Below are 19,155 nucleotides of genomic sequence, written 5' to 3' on the forward strand. Positions count from 1 at the left end.
GCAGGGCGCTGCAGGCAGGTCGGTGTCGCTGCTGCCTCGTTCGCTTTGCGCCTTAAAGCCGGGCGCGGCAGAGGCAGGTGGTCCCAGCTCCCAGCAGCCTGGACCGCCCGATGCAACGAACCGACGGATCTTCTGACGCGTGGCGCGGGGCCCCTGGTGACCGTGGGGCCCGGTGCCCTCCTCTGCTAGTAGAAGCCAGCTTGCGCTGGCGGCCTGGCCCCGCCCGCCGAGACTTCAGCTTCTCACGCCGCCACGCGCGCCGGCGTACGTCCACAGGCGACCGTTGGGGCTCGCGCCGCTCGCGTTTAAAAGCCGCCCCAGCGCCGGTCCGGCGGAGGAGCGGCGCGCTGTAAAAGAAAAACCAAAAGAAAACCACGAGGGGCACGCGCGTTTTTCTGCACGAAATCACACGGTTTCACGGCGCCGCCGCACGCCTGCCTGTCCTCTCCCTTGCCGTGCGATACGGCGAAAGAAATCCATGCGATGCGACGAGGCTCGCTTGCCCGGACGAAACCCCCAAACCCCCTGCTCCGTATAGTATAGTATGGGGTAGGCCGTGTTCTCGGCTCGTCCGTGACCGTTTGGGCAAGTTTCGTGGGGTTTGGTGAGGGAGAGCTGGAAAAGACGAGCGCCCCACCACCCCCAGGCCCCAGGTTCTGGAGGTTTGAAGCGTGGGGGCGTTCAGATGACCGGGCGCAAGATGACACCGGGGGTTAGGTTCGCTTTTTTGCTCTTCTTGAAGCGCGGTTAAAGCAGCTATCTGCTTGTCCTTTCCCGTTTCGTCTTTGGGCAAACTTGCTGCCATGGCGAAACACTGTACTGTAGTAGCACAGCTCATCAGCTCAAAAGTCCTGTAATCAGGGGGTTTTGTTCGCTGCGGCCTGTGGAAGAGATGATCTGGAGTGAGAGAGTGTCCTCTGGATTCTGCAGTAGAATGAGGATCTGGTTGGTTGCTTGGGTAATCGGTATGAACAGTTTCGTGAGTGCGTTGCCAAAGGAAACCGGAGGATTGCTTGGCGCTGAGCGCATGAGGGCAAAACCACCTGACGTGAGGACCCCACTAGTCAAGGTAAAATAAGACATGGTTTATAACAGTGTCATCTGTGGGAACAAATCACTATCAGACGCAAGTCTATTCCAAGGTTCCTGCTAGTTAATATAATTACTCTTGCCTGGCTTGGCCCCTGATCTCAGTGCGATGTGTACGCCGCGTGTGGACCATTTACAGTATGCGGAGTGGACATGCTCCCATTCTGCAACTGTATCAAAGCTTTCAAGTTGCCTCAAGACCAGGAGTTAGGGTGTGTTCGTTTCCTCCCCTCTAAAGTTTAGACCCGTCACATTAAAGAGAATCTTGCTATTTAAAAGTATTAAATAAAATCTGTTTATAAAACTTTTTGTACAGATGGGTGCTATTCGCGAGACAAATTTAATGAGTCTAATTAATCCATAATTTGCCACAATGATGCTACAGTAATTATCCGCTAATCATGGACTAATATACCTCATTAGATTCGTCTCGCGAATTAGCCCTGGGGTTCTGCAATTAGTTTTGTAATTAGACTTTATTTAATATTTCTAAATGATAAGATTCTCTTTAACGTGACACCTCTAAACTTTAGACCTTAGGAAACGAACACACCCTTAGGAGATTTTACAGCGGATGTGCGTAACAGAAACATTCCTTTAAATTGTGGCAATAACCGAAGCATAAGTGGTCTGCAGGACAAGTTCCATGCGATGGCTGTTGGCTGATGTTCGGTTGCCTGATAATGCTACACATATTGACACTGGCAGTGCTGATGGATGCGCACAAGCTCGCCTTAGTAAACTGTTCTTGCTATGCATATTCAAAACATGAGAGGGGAATTTTAACTATTGGGGTGGTGACTGCTGCGACCATTTTTACACGGTGTTTATTTGCTGCAGCTAACATGTTTACCAGGAGAAAGAGAAGGCACAGCTGCTGAAGGTGGTCTTGCCCACTGTACACCGCCGTTGCTTAAGATGCCTATCTGAAGGTAACAAAATTTAGCAATCAAAGAATCATTTCTAGTACTTGCCATATTGTAATCAGAGGTACCTCTTGGTATCACATCTCATGGAGCTGTGTTTGTTTCTGCTACCGCGCAGATGGTCCTCCTCAGCCGCCAACGGTGACAGCGAAAGTTTTCACTTGTCTCAAATTGGTTTATTTCCGCGACGCCACACTCATGTGAAAAATTGTTTCTTCCTGACACCACACAGCGCGCGCGCGCACACATATATAGAAAATTCATCGTAAATACAGCACTGTGTATCTCATGACGTAGGACATATCTGACCCAACAATGTACGTGAAGTATGTGATCATAATAGAATATCTATGATGGTATATATGTTAGGTATATGATCATACATACAGCATGTGGGTATACTAACTTTTATATACTAGTACTAATGTATAATTATAATATATTTAAAAAATATGGGTGCTTTTAAAATTTTTTATATATTCTTTTGAAGTATCTTAGAACTAAGTATATGAACATACTTAAAGTGATAAATAAGTATACGAACATACGCACAGTGGTATACTAATGTTGAGAGTAGCTACACATAAGTGTAGATAAAACTCGTCTCTCTCTTACGCACACACATATGTATTATATATATATATATATATCACCATCAGTATACCATTCACGTACTTATTTATCACTTTGAGTTACTTATTCTAAGATACTTTGAGGGGATATATAAAAAAATTTCAAAAGCATCCCTATTTTTCAAATATATATTATTATACCTCAGTACTAGTATATAAAATTGAGTATGTCCACGTACTCTATGCAAGATCACATACCTAATGTATATACTGTCACAGATGGTCTAGTATGATCACATACACCTCGTATATACCTTTCATTGGGTCAGATACATCCTACGTCAGGAGATACATACGTAGAAGTAGCTATAAACGTATGTAAAATAGATTTTTCATATATATACACACACACTGGATTCGTACTCGTCCATACATGTTTACTTCGTGTACGCTGTATGCCTCGTTCCTATCGAAAATTCTCTCTTTGTGAACTATATATAGTCGATAAAAACGAGACAGAGACGGAAGCACGCATGGTCTTGTCCATGACGCGGCGGGGGTGGCGGCTGGCTTTTCCTCGTGGAATTATTTGCTCCTCATCTTCTTCTTAGGCAGGCTACAACACGGGAAATTTTGTCCGGCCCAGCAGGCTATTAGGCCTTCTCCAATACTACGAGCTAGTACCTAACTCTAAGCATTCTAGGAGACAACCTTCCAAAAACATAGCTCATAATAATATAAATAATTCTACACGTCATCATTATATAATCCTAAAATACATGTAGGAGACTATCTCTTGATCGAGAGATAGCTTTCTCTCTCCTATTAAAGTATGAGAAAAATATATGAGCTAGCTCATATGCAACCATTGGGGGGTCTTGGCATAGTGGAATGGAGACTGGTGGACGTATGGAAGAGTTACTAAGACCATCTCAATGAGAATGTCATAAAAGTGTCATGTCATTCCACATCAGTAAATATGTTGATATAGCAGAATCATTTACGAGGAGAGAGAATGAAGAGTTTCATAAAATATCAAATGAAAGAGAAGTATTATCACCATGACACTCCTCCAACACAATTATCAAATTTACAGTTTTAGTAACTGTACAGTAAATAACACTTTTCATTAAGACCGGTCTAACTCAAGTCCACACTATACGCGCCAGCCAACATATATATTCTGTTCGTAATAATTGTATTATGAGGGGGATTGGCCAACATGATTGGCAGAGCAGCACCACAAATTTGGCGCCTTCACGGGCTACAGGTCACCATCTGTCCATCCAAATCCATATCATCTAGAAAAGGTGCTTTCAGCCACAAAACTTATCCTTTCCACCCCTCAAATTATTGCCTATTTAATGTTCTTTAGAGTAAACGAGCATCCCAACTAGGGAGGGATAAAGCTCCAATATTAGCGCATATTTTCAAGGAGTAATGCTATGCGTACGTTAGCGGAACTCGAACTTGTTTGTAGTGTCAATGTGTCATCCAAACCATGAACATATAATGTTTATTGGGTCTATAAACTAAGAAGATTTAGACCTCGGAGTGGCATAAAGACTGTTGCTGATCCGATAAGGAGTTTTAGTAATTTATGGACCTAGTATAAAGATTGTTGCTGGATTTTACATATTTTTAATCATGCAGCACTCAGTTAAACATCTGGCTCCATTATATATATCTGAAAAACTAAGATATATATGATCAATTCTCGAGTCTAGATTAACTAGAGTGCAACTATAAATAAAGGTAAGTCTATTTCAAGCAGAGGTCTTAGAGTTCTATAGCAAATTAATTTCAGTCAAGGCACCGCATCAACCTTTAAAATTAACAAAATATGAAAAAGCATATGCTGTATGTTTTGTCACTAGCCGAGATTTTACACTTTAATTTTTGTGGCATATACAACTATACTAAACATATGCATTATAAATGTGTAGCAATTATAACCGTTTTAAATCTTTTCAGTTAGAGTTGTACAGTAAGTACTACTGTACCTTCAAATTTAGCATGGGTTACTTTACTGACTTTGTACAGTACTTGCATATATCTTATACTGGCTTGCTAGCGCCTGGACATCCGATGGGAACTTTTCCATGGGACGCTCCGTTGCAACATCGAAACAAGACATCTGCATTATTGAAAATCTATAGGTGCAATATTGAAAAATATGCGAAAAACTAATTAAGTTGTTTGACTCTCGGATACAAAAATTCCTACCTCACCATAAACACTATGTTTCATGCAACATTCACCGTGAAATATGCGAAAATTATAGTTGCAACTTGCAACATCGAAGATCAACTATTGAACATACGTCGGAGCGTCGGATTTTTCTTCGCCGTTCAAACGTCCGTGTCTTAGCATTTTCATATCTTATATCCTCGGGGAGATACCGGTATGTATACCAAAGAGGTAAATAAAAGAATACAAGAATGGCAAGCTCTCTCGCTAGGATTCAAAGATTCTATGCTTCCAACATGCAACCGTGAGATTCTCACCCAGAGAAAATGTGACTGCAAAGATGGATCAAAATCAGTTCCAAACGCAAGAAGGGGAATGTCCCAGTCCGCATCCCATCTTAGACCGCCGGTATCTTTCCTCCCGACGTGCCGGCGACGACGAGGTTGCAGGATTCCCATCACCCTTCCACCGTGTTGGTGATGCCGACCCCGCCCCCCGCGCACTAGTTGATCACGGCCAAGAAAACACGGCCGCCCGGGGGAGGCCGCGTTTGGAACCTTCGCTAACCCTCCTGTCACCGCATCGCCTGCGCCCACATGAACCTGCCGCAACTTGCAAGGAATTCGATTAGTTTACGCAGCCACTACAACTGCGCGCGGTTCGTCGCCGTCGATCCCAGCCATCCGTCACGCCCGCGCCGAGCCATCCACGGACCGGCCGGCGTCTGCGTTGAGCTGGGAGGAGATGCAAAGCTGGAAGCCTGGAAGCAAGGGAGCGGGAGTGCGGTGCCCAGGGTTGGAACGCCGTCTTCCAACCTTGACGAACCTGGGGCCCCATGAATCATGAAAGCGACCATCGGCTTCACCGGATCGTGCCGCCCGAGCAAACTTCGAAACGGATCCACGTGCCGTATAAAAATGGCGTCGTAGACACTACTCGATGCTAACGGTTTCATATCAGGGCAGCGCCGCGCGCCGGCTGCTTTCAGCTCGATCCGGAAGGTTCCGGGATGAAGAGACAGTGGAGCCACCCGTCGGTCGCGCTCCCGCTGCTCGTCGCGCTGCTCTTGCTGCTCACGTTCCGGTGCTCCCTGCGCCACGCCCAGGCTCCTAGCCGCGGCGCCAACGCGGGGGGCTACGGCGTCGACGCCACGCTCGCGGAGCTGGCGGCCGTGGACCCGGCGGCGTCGGCGGTGCTGCGGGACGCCGAGGCGCTGCTGGAGGGGAACCTGACGCGGGCGCCCCCGGAGCACCGTGACGCCGCGGTGCGCGGCCTGCGCGGCTGGCTCGGCGCGCAGCGGTTCGACCCCTGCGTGATGGCGGAGCTCGTCGACCTCATCAAGCGGCCTATCGACCGGTACGCCGGGGCGGCGCGGGAGCGGGGCGAGGGCCGCCGGCCGTACGCGTCGTGCGCCGTGGTGGGCAACAGCGGCGTCCTGCTGGCGCGGGAGCACGGCGCGCTCATCGACGGCCACGACCTGGTGGTCCGGCTCAACAACGCGCCCGCGGGGGAGGAGGGCAGCTGGCTCGCGCGCCACGTGGGCGCCCGGACCGGTCTCGCGTTCCTCAACAGCAACGTGCTGAGCCGGTGCGCGGCGCGCGGCGGCTGCCAGCACTGCCGCGCCTACGGCGACCGCGTGCCCATCCTCACGTACATGTGCAGCGCCGCGCACTTCGTGGAGCACGCGGTGTGCAGCGCCCCGGCAGCCGGAGCGGCGGCGGCGGCGCCGGTGATTGTGACGGACCCGCGGCTGGACGCGCTGTGCGCGCGGCTGGTCAAGTACTACTCGCTGCGCCGGTTCGTGCGGGAGACGGGGCGGCCGGCGGCGGAGTGGGGCGCGCGGCACGAGGAGGGCATGTTCCACTACTCGTCGGGGATGCAGGCGGTGGTGGCCGCCGCGGGGGTGTGCGAGCGGGTGTCCGTGTTCGGGTTCGGCAAGGACCCCGGCGCGAGGCACCACTACCACACGCTGCAGCGGGGCGAGCTGGACCTGCACGACTACGAGGCCGAGTACGAGTTCTACCGGGACCTCGAGGCGCGGCCGGAGGCGATACCCTTCCTACGGGACTCCGGCTTCAGGCTGCCACCGGTGGTGGTCTACCAATGACCATGATGATACAACGGGCGCGTCGGTGGAATGTCCAACAAGCGAGGGTGACAGTTCTGTACCTAGAGACGTTTTTGCTGCTAATAGCTAGTCAAGCATATACTGTAGTTCTTAGGTAACGCATACACGATCGCAAAAAAAAAGTAACATATACACGTTTTTTTGTTGGAAGGAGATACATGGACCTAAATTGGGACGATAGGTTTCGTAGCGATATGCATGTTTTCTCTTTGAATTGAAGTGATACCAATTGATATCCAAGTTTATGGAAAATGGATAGCCCTTGTTATCCGGTTTTATAGTTACTAGATTCGTGCCGTATGTTGCTACGGGCGGTAAAAAAATATCACATCAATACATAAAGTATGGACAACAAATGATATTTTTCAAATCCATTAATATTCACACGCAAACATTCACATAATACTTGTCCTTTCATAGCCTTACACAACCCATACCGCTTCTTGTTGCTGACAACAATCCTAAACATTGTGCTAAAGATACTCGTCCTAAAGTGAAAGCAATCCTAAACAACTGAAGTGTCTTCCTACCTGAATCTCAGCATCCAAAGATACGTTTTGAGATATTGTAGCAAGATTACGATTCTTTACATTCTTGAAGGAAACATTGTGCCTTGAAGCATCCAAAAGCACATACAGTAACTAATGTTCCCTACTCCCACCAACTTCTTGAGCTCACCAATCTTCATCGATTTCAATCAAGAATTCACATACCAACCACACCAACAGCACCAAAATTTTTTTAAGGCACATGCAAGTATATATGCATGCTGGCTGCAAAGACTTTCCTTGATTGGGATTATGGAGTCGATGCAGTGCTGACACTTTTGATCATTTACAAATCCTAATTATTTTTTCTGATTTCTATTTATGTGTACAAATTACAGAGTATAGACATATGAAGAACTAACCTAGGAAAGGAAAAGCTTGCCTACCCCATTTATCTGTTGCCTATACTTGAGTAAAAATTCTAATCACTGCCAGTGATGCTTGATTCATTTCTTTTTTTAAATAAGTGTTAATAAGTAGAAGCATCATTACTCTATAGGGGAAAAAGTATTTAACATCACAAAATTTTACACGTACTAAAGCTAGCATTTCTAATTTATATTTCAGTTTAACTTTAATACCTGCAAATATCAGTAAACCTACAAGGCAAGATAATGATATATCAAAACTAATTACTTTGAATAACTGCAAATAACCACCACGGACAATGTTGAGACCAGACGACAAGAAACTACGTAAGTACAGAAGGCCAATAAGGCAATATAATTACCTTTGCTCTGGTGCCTCTTCCCCTTCAAACCGCATCCTGAATCTCATCCCAATAGAATAATTGTTCTTTAATGACTCCATATACTGATCATATGGTATGATGACCTGAGGGGCTCGTCCTAATATTGACATTTAGAGATCCGACACAGGGTTTACTATCTTTAGTTAGAACAAATTGAAAGTTGCAATTTCATGCAAGATAACTAAGATAAATCAGTATATTTGTCTCTGAAATGTAATCAGCTTGTCGCAGACATGTCAGCATACCTAGGTTTGGATTGTAGTATGCAGTGAACATGGATTTAGTGTTGATGGCATGCCATGCAGTTGCAAGGACTTCGAGGTGCATGCTTTGGCTAGATATGACTGAAGAAGTTACGTTAGACAACTGCCTTATAGCCCACCTAACACCAACTCGAAGTTCACCATTTTCTCCTCTGCAGAAGGCACAACAGAAAGTTAGCACCGGATTGGAGAATTGCTGTCATGCTGGATGGGCAGGAAACAGCAACAGACCTGAGGAAAATGAAGGCGTCCCCAGCAACAAGCCTTTTAGAACTTTAATAGGCTGCAAATATCCATATTACTAAATAAATATGTCCATAATGATTCATGGGATTTGGTCTACATAATTACCCAAATATGTCCATAACGATTCAACACAAGAGTCATTCTTCTCCTTTTCATCCAATAATACACCATCACATGCAGATAGGCCAAGAGAAGCTTTTTAAGTCGGTACCACGGAGTTCACTTCAGAAGTCCACGTCTGAATGAGAATAACAAATGCAAAACACTAAGCTTCAAGAGCTGAACTTTTTTGACTATATATTACTGCCATGTCATATAGTCCAGTCTGGAAATAAAAACATCTACTTAATAAGAAAAGGGAAATCAGAGTATTTTTTACAATCAAACTCCAGCATTATTGAGTGAGTTGGTACGATGTTGAACCTTCTAAACATCTTAATGTTCTAAAAATCTGAGCAACCAATTAGGTGATGTGCCTTCGAATCAAAATAGAAATTCATTTACAGTTATTGAGATTTAATTCGCCACAACCTGTGTATGTATGCCTCCTGACAACATCTCTCTTGCTCGAGCAAGAACCAAGCAATATCTAAACAGAACATAGTAACCAAAATGGAGATTTTATTAGTCAGGAAAAACATCCACTCAGTAGTACTCTGCCTTTAAACAAAAAACAAGCAGTCAAAATTGTTTTTCGGATACCTTTCGTATTGTTTTTCAGATATCAAAATTTTCAAAAGACCTTTTTTTTCTTTTAGTAGATTGAAGCACCGTCAACCCAACCCATCTAGCATGCCCAAACAAAATAATATTTTTCATCATACTAATTCTCTTTTATCAGCTAGATCAACTTTTCATTATATGACTACACATGTAGTTCTGCCACCATGATTGCTACCACCCTGATGTATCAATGTTCATTATATTTCAGCAAGGAGTGAAGAATAGAATATTATTATACTCTGTAACCATGGCTCTCCCCCTATCAACCCAATAGATGCAAATTAGTTCAGAATGGAGGTACATTGCACAGAACAGTTTCAGCCATAGAGATGTGGCTACAGTCATAGCCGCATCAATATTGGATACAAAAGACAGAAAAGGAAACCTGGTACCATTCTGTTGTAACCATGAATCCGCCAAATGTGTCAATAAACAATAACGGAGTACAAAGGTTCGCACGGCCTCACCTATTCATGCTAATAAAGTCAGCGAGCATAAATTGGGAATCTTGATAGCATCTATATGCCATATACAGAACTATTTGGTTATTTTCAAGAAGGTGATCCTTCCAAGTTATGCAGAATGACTGTATCGACAAAGTTAATAGTATTTACTAACCTACATGTGAAGCTCCTACTGCAGTGCTGCTACAAGATGCATCACTGAATTAAATTTGAATGATGGAATAATGTTAACTATTAAAAGGATCTAGACAGGAAACACATTTTCAATGATTAAATCAAATATATTTTAGCAAGTCTGTATAAAAGAATTTAACTGGAATGAGCAAAGGAAGAGAGACGGAATAAAATAAATCATTTTGCTTTGAAACGGCAATGGAAGATACTCCAGCTGCTAAAGAAGGAAATACCTTTTCAGATTCGTGCTTGTTGGGAGCTTGTTTTTGAAAAAGAGCACAGTGATACTATCCTCAGCTGCTCTTGTTAATCTGTAAGATAGTCAACAACCAATTTTTCAATGGAAATGTCTATAAACTGACTTGGTTTTCCTGTAACTTTTGAATAATGTCAATCTAAGGGTCATATAAATGGACAACACGTATAAGAAATAACATTGTGAGCCTATCTACATTAACCACCATGAGTAATTATCATTCTAGTTTTAGGAATATCAATACTAACAAAATGACAAGGGCAACAACCATGAGTTAAAAATGACATAAGTTTCTACGTGCTCCAGACTGGCAAACTTGCTTTTAAACATGCATTGTGATGTGTGTCATATATCTATTTACTATTTAATTAAAAGAGAAAAACAAGGAAGTTTGTTCATCTAAACGTGCAGCGCGCTTCAACTAAAACAGATCAAGCAAACATACCGAAAGTTTCAGCAAGGCATTGCTGCAAACACCTTGCCTGCTTTATATAGTCCAGCAAAGCATAATTAGAATTGGCACCTGCAACCATGCGAAGACAACCATGTCACCTTCATTATGATAGTCTGGTGTCCTCCTTGGTTTTCTCCATCAACGCCATGATGTCAAGTTTGACAAGTCTGAAGGATACCATTTTGATAAGAGGTTGCTGATTTAGAAATTAATCTAAAGAACAACAATCCAAAATATAGTGACCATACGCATCAAAAGGGGCAGAGGTTTGAGCCAAATTGTATCGCAATCATGTTAACAAAACACTAAGGACGTAGAAAAAAAGGGAGGGGTCTTTACCATTCCAGGGCCCTTGCCACATGCCTCGCCACGCACCGAAATAATCATTGCACCTTACAAGGGCATACAAATGCCAAGCAACCAGCTAATCGCAACACCTGTGCACCGAATCACACGTTCTCAGCCTACACCCACTGGTTAGGTAGCAGCTCGTCCAGCAACTGCAAGGGATGAGGAACTTCATCAGGTTACTACATTGCTCTGAGATCAGTCACCTTCTCCTCCATTACATAATATAAGGTAATGAAGCATATATGTCTGGAAATTTCTATGAATCGCTTATAAAGACAAAAAGTATACAGATATATACAATTCGAGAACTCTAATAATCTATAATTCTGGATCAAAAGTGCCTAGTGATTATCAAGATCACGATGGTTCCCTAATGAACTTCTTAACTCAATATCATCAGGGTTATGTTCAGGCTTTTTCCTCCTTGATGTTGAATCTAAAGAAATCTAAAGAGCAATACAAATACTGACTGAGAGGTTACTAATCACTATTATATTCGTAAGATTTTACATGAAAAACGGATCTTGTACTTCAAATAAAGGCCCGCACTGGAATTTACATAGGTTACAAAAGGACAACTCTTTGACAAGAAAACAATATTCGTGAGCCTATCCTTCCTTGCAAGCAAATGCAGACTTTGTAGTGATGCCCTTGTAAGGGTGACAATTGAATAAGAAAGCCAACCAAATTGTATGATTTAACAAACCCACTCAAACACTCCCAATCAAATCCTAGTAGATTCTGAAATAGAATAATATATTTTCACATCCGAAATCTCCTTACAGATGTAAACCGTATAGATCTTTCAGAGTATCCACTTCCACTTGACAGAGCATCAATGTTGCCCACGAGAGATGCACAAATAAATAAACAATTACGATCGAGCATTAACAAATTTGGAAACTGCACCAAACCTGAGGCGCCGCCACGGAGCTTCTCGGCTCACTTGGAGAACCCTAGGTCGCTGTCACCGGAGCCGTCCTTGCCGATCTCTGCGCACCACACGAGCATAAAAAACCATCAACTCCCCCTCCCCATTCCCGAACCATAAATGGCACGAATTGAAATCCCGCCGTGCGATTACCGTGGACGAGGAAGGGGTTGCGCGGGGAGCACGCGAGCCCGGCGTGAAGGAGTGAGTAGTAGAGGCAAAGCCGGCCGCCCCAGACCAGCACGGGGCCCTCAAGAAGCGACGCCGCGATGGGGGCCGCGGCGGCGGGGCGGCAGGGGAGAAGGCGGACGCGGCGGCGCGCCTCAGCGAGGCCGGGCTCGGGAGGGAGGGGAGAAACGGGGTCCTCGCCGGCGGGAGCGAGCGGAGGGTGAAAGCGCTGGGCGCCGCGGCGGCGGCGGCTGGGGCGTGGAGGAGAAGCCGCGGTACGGACGGAGAGGGGAGCAGCGTTTTGGCAGAATGACGAAGGAGCGTTTTTGAAAACCAGTTGACAGCGGCGTGCGCCCCGGGAACAAAAGGCGGCCGTAGATGGAGAGCTAGGGCCTGTTCCTTCCGCAAAAAAGCAAAAAAAAACTATAAACGCAAAGATGCTAAAAGAGTCTTACTAATTTAAAATATTAAATGAAGTCTATTTACAAAACTTTTTGCATGGATGGGTTGTAAATCACGAGACGAATCTAATGAGCCTACTTAATTCATGTTTTGCAACAGTGATGCTACAGTAAACATCCGCTAATTATTGCTTAATCATGGATTAATTAGCATCATTAGATTCGTCTCGTGATTTACAACCCATCCATGCAAAAAGTTTTGTAAATAGACTTTATTTAGTACTTCAAATTGGTAAGATTCCTTTGAAATTTTATCACGATTGTCCGAGGAGGACGGACGAAAGGAAGGGGGAGCGACGACCGTCGCAGGCGAGGGTGCAGACAATTGAAAGTTTTGTCTCCCTTAGCCCCTTTTTAAATAATAGAGAAAGATCGAAAATCAGGCTTTAAAGGTATAAAATATAAACTGAACTTTTTCCTTTAAATATTTATGTATCATGACCCATTACTGTAAGGAGACAAGTAGCGTCAATTATTACTCGAAACATATTTGGTATGGAACTATGGATTCTCCAAACTATTTCTCTCTGGAAATAGGAAATACCTACCATACCAAATGAGAGCTAATTATGGAGAGAAATAAGGGAATCCATACCAAACTATCTAGGGACTTCAGATGTCTCAGAAGAATCATAATTGGTTTCTCTCCATTTCTAGATTTATTAATAATAAAAGGTATTTCTCTATTCAACTACCAGCAAAGAAAATTACTAATCCCCAGCCCGACTCCTTTTCCCAATAAACTAAAGAAATGATCCACCGATCTTCTAAAACTTCTCTTTTTCTCTAATACTATACTCGTAGTTAATAAATACCTTTTATCACTACTACAGAATATGCCATTGCAAATGCTCCATCACCGTCGATGCGTTTCAAACCGACGGTGACAGTCTATCACCACGGTTCCTTTTGAAATAGTCATAATAATGAACATCACCACCGGTTCGTAATACAGTTCGACCATAGTGCTATAAAATATTATCATATTCGTAATACGATCTGACAGTAATGGCTACCATCATCACCGGCGGTGATGTATTCGCTATCTTTTTTATGCCTATCTCTTTATCTCTCCCACTCCTCTCCTTCTCAACTCTTATTTTCTCCCTATCTTATCTCTTCCCCGGCTGCTGCTGCTCCTCTCCTCCCGGCCGACACCTCCCCTCCCCTCCTCCTCCTCTCCGCCACCTTCCCTCCCCTTCCCTCCTCCTCCCCCGCCGCCGGCTCCCGTCCCCGTAACCGCATCCTCCGCCTCCGGCTGCCATCCCCGTCCCCGCTGCCGCCTACCTCCAATCGCATCCCCCGCCGCCACCTCCCCTCCTCCCCCACCCCACGGCCGGTTTCCCTCCTTCCCACTCCTCCCGCGGCCCCTCATCTCCCTCGCGGCGGATGATCAAGCAGCGCGGGCGGAGCAGCTCGACTCGTGTGGCTCGGCGCCGGCGGAGCGGAGCGGCGTAGGCGAAGCAGAGCTGCGAGGCGCGGGGCAAAGCGGAGCAGCACAGCGCTGGCGAAGCGCGGGCGACCGCGCGGCGGCGCTGGCGGAGCGCAACAGCCGAGCCGTGCTGTTTTTTTTTGGGAAAACGGCATTACCGCCGGTTCTAGAGCCGGCGGTGATGGCTTCGACCCTAATCCAACGGCTCTCGGAACCGGCGGTGATGTCATTTTTGACCCGACGGCGATGACCCTATCTGCAGTAGTGTACCGTGGCACTTTCAAATACAGAGGAAGAGTTTAGCTTTCCCAATATGACTAGTGCGTGATTACGCATTCTCCAGGTAGATTGTTAATAATTACAGCAAGGAAAAATGTAACGGAAAAACATGAAACTTATGTGTAGTTGCCACATATCTAATTTGGTCTCTATTTCTAATATTCACGGATAAAATTCACAAATTTATTTTTCAAGATTCAGAAACGATGTTTCACACTTTCATTTTTTTACAAAGTATTGACCATGTAGGAAATTTACATATTTGCCTTCTAAAATTGCTAGCCCGTGCAGGCGCACAACGGGCTGACGAATTAGTTTGCTATTACAACATTCATTCATGCCCCCTTCCTAGCACCAGACTAATCCAAGTCCATAGCATTATCATCCTCGTCTTCAGCTCCCTTGCTTGCGCCAGTATCCTGTCCATCTTGAACACCACCAGATTGCATTTGCGTGTACAGTGCATCATACATCACGGTGACTCTGTCCTGCAGTTTGCAAGGCTACCGCATAGGGAACTCCCCTGGTCGTTTCAGGTTTTTCTTCACACCTGCTTCCAACAATAGAGCCTATGTGTTAGTGCAAAAGAGAAATGAGCCCATGCTTCACACCTGCATTTATGCCTAATCCTTCTCCCTAAAATGCTACCAAACATTAGCCCATCTAGGGGTTCACCATGTGTACTAATTCAACCATTGGCCAAATGCTGGTAAAGGAAACGAGGGATCACCTGGAGCCGCGTTGAAATATTTGGAGATCCTAGATTGCGTGTAAATAATGCCAATCTTCCTTTCTGCGTCAAACATGGCTACTTCCTGCAACTTTGAGATGCTCATTGTCGGAGGATTTCTCCAGCCGGGTGGCGGAGTGTACCCGTCTAATCCTAATTTAAGATGAGTCCGGGGGTAGTTAAGGAATGCTCGACCTAGAGGCGTATGAACACGAGTAGCGTACACGGGTTTAGAGTGGTTCAGGCCGCCTAAGCGTAATGCCCTACGTCCACTGTGTGATGTATTGTTTGTAAGTTTGGAGGAGGAACTGCTGACCCTACGTGAGTGTGTACCTTATCCCTCTAACGTGCGCGCTCTCCCTTTTATATGCTCAAGGGGAGCGCGTACACTGAGCTGGGCCCCGACAGGTGGACCCGACGATATATTAAATAACGTACACATTGGAGCCTTAAATGCCTACCTTAAATACCTCAGATCCGGAGATCTTCCTCATCGGTCTCCGTGCGTATCCTCCATCTGGATATGGTATTGTGCCGTCTTGCTGGCATAGGGCTACTGCCGCTGACATGCGTAGGGGGATCGTGCTGCAGGTGTAGAGTCAGCTCCCGCTGATAGGCGAAGGGGCTATACTGACCTGCCGAGATGTAGCCTTTGCGCACTGTAGCAGCGCACATTGTAGCCTTCCTGCAGCAGGTCATAATAACTCTTCGCCCACGCGCGCGGCGCTGTGATGTGACCATACGTCCTAATATCCTGCGAACCGCCTCGGTAACTCGTGCGCCGCCTCGATAACTGTCGGGCTTACTGTGCTGTCAACCATACCTGCCCAACGTGTCAGAGGTCAGCGCCCATGCTCTGTCTTGGGTGCGTGCACCCCAACCACCCGCATTTAATGCAGTAGTTGGGCTAGCTTCTCGCAGAAGGCTGGTATCCACCGGACACGTGGCGGTGCTGGTTTAGCGGCCGCTTCCTCAGGGGCATGTGGCGGCACCGGACCCCTCCCTGGTGGGGTGGGAGGTCCGGGCCTCCGGCTGGCCTAGGCGCTCAGGCCCCCTGGGGGTCCCCCAAGACAATCCCGCGGTGGTCCGGGCCCATGGTAGCTGTTCCTGAGTACTTCGTCCTTGCGGGCACGTTGAGGCACCAGACCTGCTAGTACATAGGAGATGTTCGGAGACTGTGCCCCCAGTTGTCAGACCTGGGCCTTACGCCCTGTCGTCCAGAAGCTCAGTGCGAGGTTAAGGATAACCTCACACCCTCGGGCTGAATACTCCAGTAGGAGGTACCCTGTCTGTACTACCGACACTCATATCAATGGCCAGCACTAGTGCCTTTTTGTCCCGGATGTTGACCTGACCCATGATGTAAACAATGCGGCTGTCGCTCAAGCTCAGTGTAGGATGGTCTATGTAGAGCTTCCCCAAGCTTGGCTGCCGTGTGCGACCATTGCAATCCTGCAGGTTCAGCGGCAAGTGATCTACACTGCCAGTGGTGTCAACTGAGATGTTAGGAGACTGGATCACGTAGTCCATCCGCCAATCCTCCTCCCATTGATCACCCACTGCCCTACTCCATGAGGAGATCTGCCTGCTCCGGGGATTAGAGATGCTGCTGCCTTGTTGGACAACAGGACTCGTCAGTGCAACAACTGTGAGCCAACCTTCAACGAAGGCAATATCACTACAGGAAAAACCGTAACTTCCGACGGCTAAACCGTCGGAAGTTACGGCTAAACCGTCGGAAGTTAAATAACTTCCGACGGTTTAGCGCTAAGCCGTCGGAAGTTTGTGGGACGGGACTAAATCGTCGGAAATTTTCAACTTCCGACGGCTTAGAACAAAACCGTCGGAAGTTTCTCTACTTTCGACGGCCTGGTAAAACCGTCGGAAGTTAGCCTGGCAAACGGCAGCTGACGGCCGTCTGTTAACTTCCGATGGTTTTCCGTGGCCGTCGGAAGTTTCAGGCGTTTAACTTCCGACGGCCGCTCAGAAACCGTCGGAAGTTAAGCTTACCCAGCACACAGACCAATTTGAAACCCCAAAACCAACCACAATCATTGCATACAATCAAATTTCATCCACAATTATAATTCACGATCAGAAATTGCACGCAAGTACACAATTCATATATCCACATACATAAACTTTAGAGGTTCATAATCAAAGTTCACAAACATCATACAAGTATCATATGGAACAAATTCATACAATAATAATATTTCACTTAAGTTTGGCCGCCTCCATCACCTGGTTGAATTGATCCGCCACTTCCAATGAATTGATCCGCCCAATTCGATGTTGGATCAACGTGTGAGTCTCCCGGTGCCGCTAGGTTAGGTGGTGGGGTGTGAAAAGGCTACAAAAGATAAATGGACAAGATTAGTTTGAAAGATAACTAATTGGATAATATTTATTTAGAGTGACCATATTTTGCAATGACTATGAACTAACATTTGAATCGTTGACTATCATACCTGAGGTGAAGCTGATGGCCAACCGGCCTGTGCAAAAGGTGGAGGTACCAGTGGTGGCACTTGTATATTCTGTTGGGTCGCTATTTGCTGAAAGATCAAAATTTTCAGTAAGAATGTAACTTAACCTAAGTTGTAACAATTAAGATTTACCTGCAGTATTGCATTCTGTTGTGCAAGTTGAGCTTGGAACCACTGCTGCTGTAGCTCCTGTTGTCTTACTCTTTCACGCAGCCTTACAACCTCCGCGCTGTCGTCGCCACTACTTGTGCTGCGACTTGCTGACCGCGACGATCCCGCTCTTTGACGCGACGGCACCTGACTCGAGTCAATGACTTTGTCGAATAATGGATACCTACAAATATTGACCAAATATAGCAAATTCAAAATATGTATTTTTGCTTAAATTATAAAATTAGATTGAAATTTAAAGAAATCTAACCGGCCATGAGGTTTTCCACCACCACTACTGTAAACGGCCTCAGGATCAATAGGCGCGTTTCTCCAATCATAACCCTCTCCATGGCGAGCAATCATTTGGTCACCATATGCCGCCTTCAAATAACAAAATCACACAGTTACATAAGATTGTTTCATGACAATTCGATAGTGCTAATTTTGTAAATTTAGATATACCAGACGCTCTGTAGCTGCCTGAGAGCATAACTGATCTGGATTTGTAGGATCACGTCCTCTATGATCTTCGAGGTAGACCTGAATATCACTCGGCGCTACACCTATACGAACTTCCTATACATACAACAAAAAATTAAAGAAGCATGCATTGATAAATGAAATTAATAGAATTCATTTCAAAGAGTTTACTAACAATGCGTTTGGCCAATCGGAAGTGCCCATCACCTCCGTAGGTGTGATAGGACTCAGTTCCACGATTTCCTCTATTTCTCTGGGAAATGCTTTTGAACTCATCCGTGGTCCAATAGTGACATAAGGCATGATAAGCCTCCTCACGTGTGGCCATCCACGGAATCATTTCCTGCACAACAATATTTCGTTTCAAGGTAACAAACAGAATCATACTAATTGCAACTTGCAACAGTTTACCTCGCGGTATTGCTCCTCAGTCAAGTAATATTTTCCAGCATCCCGTTTCTTCTCAAATCGTATCCCTTGAGTCCGTTCCAGATAAGAAGCAATAACCTGAATTCTGGCATAAGAAATCATATCTCTAACCACAATGTGTGCGTTATGGTGGAACACACGTCTGGCATGATCATCATAAGCTCCCTCCTCAGGCAACTTGTAGTATTTCTGCAAAAAAATTTCACAATCAGTAGCCATCGTATGTAGAAAATTAAATCAGTACATAAGAGCAATCATACCAAAAACTCAGCCCAAACTGCCTTTTGGGTATTGCCGAACGTTATGTTGACACCATATCTATAATGATTCCAAGATGTAGCAGGGATCCGTTCACCAGGTACAAGTTCTACCATTCCAAGCCAAAGCATACGGCATATGTTACCTAAAGTTTTGTTCACCTGTCTTAAATGACCAACACCTGGAAAATTAGGCTCAAACCAAGATCTA

At 45.6% G+C, this 19,155-nt stretch overlaps 1 protein-coding gene and 1 long non-coding RNA gene across 4 annotated transcripts; one reads left to right on the forward strand and one right to left on the reverse strand.

The window, feature by feature from the left end:
* Positions 1-5,605: 5,605 nt before the first annotated feature.
* Positions 5,606-7,145, forward strand: LOC112899089 (sialyltransferase-like protein 3). The gene has a single exon (XM_025967423.1). The coding sequence runs from the start codon at positions 5,787-5,789 to the stop codon at positions 6,882-6,884; it is 1,098 nt and encodes a 365-aa protein (XP_025823208.1). The 5' UTR covers positions 5,606-5,786; the 3' UTR covers positions 6,885-7,145.
* Positions 7,146-7,250: 105 nt separating this feature from the next.
* On the reverse strand, positions 7,251-12,543 carry LOC112899090. 3 transcript variants are annotated; one of them, XR_003229998.1, is made up of 9 exons: positions 12,220-12,543; positions 12,050-12,127; positions 11,124-11,284; positions 10,776-10,951; positions 10,308-10,385; positions 8,699-8,951; positions 8,450-8,619; positions 8,184-8,301; positions 7,251-8,052 (listed from the first exon to the last, which is right to left on the reverse strand). It is a non-coding gene; the product is annotated as an uncharacterized LOC112899090 (long non-coding RNA). The 3 variants fall into 3 exon arrangements; XR_003229997.1 differs by having other exon boundaries at positions 7,251-8,301; positions 10,776-10,853; XR_003229996.1 differs by having other exon boundaries at positions 7,251-8,301.
* Positions 12,544-19,155: the final 6,612 nt, after the last annotated feature.

This window comes from Panicum hallii, chromosome 7 (assembly GCF_002211085.1).
Source record: "Panicum hallii strain FIL2 chromosome 7, PHallii_v3.1, whole genome shotgun sequence".
In the NCBI taxonomy this organism is placed as follows: Eukaryota; Viridiplantae; Streptophyta; class Magnoliopsida; order Poales; family Poaceae; genus Panicum; species Panicum hallii.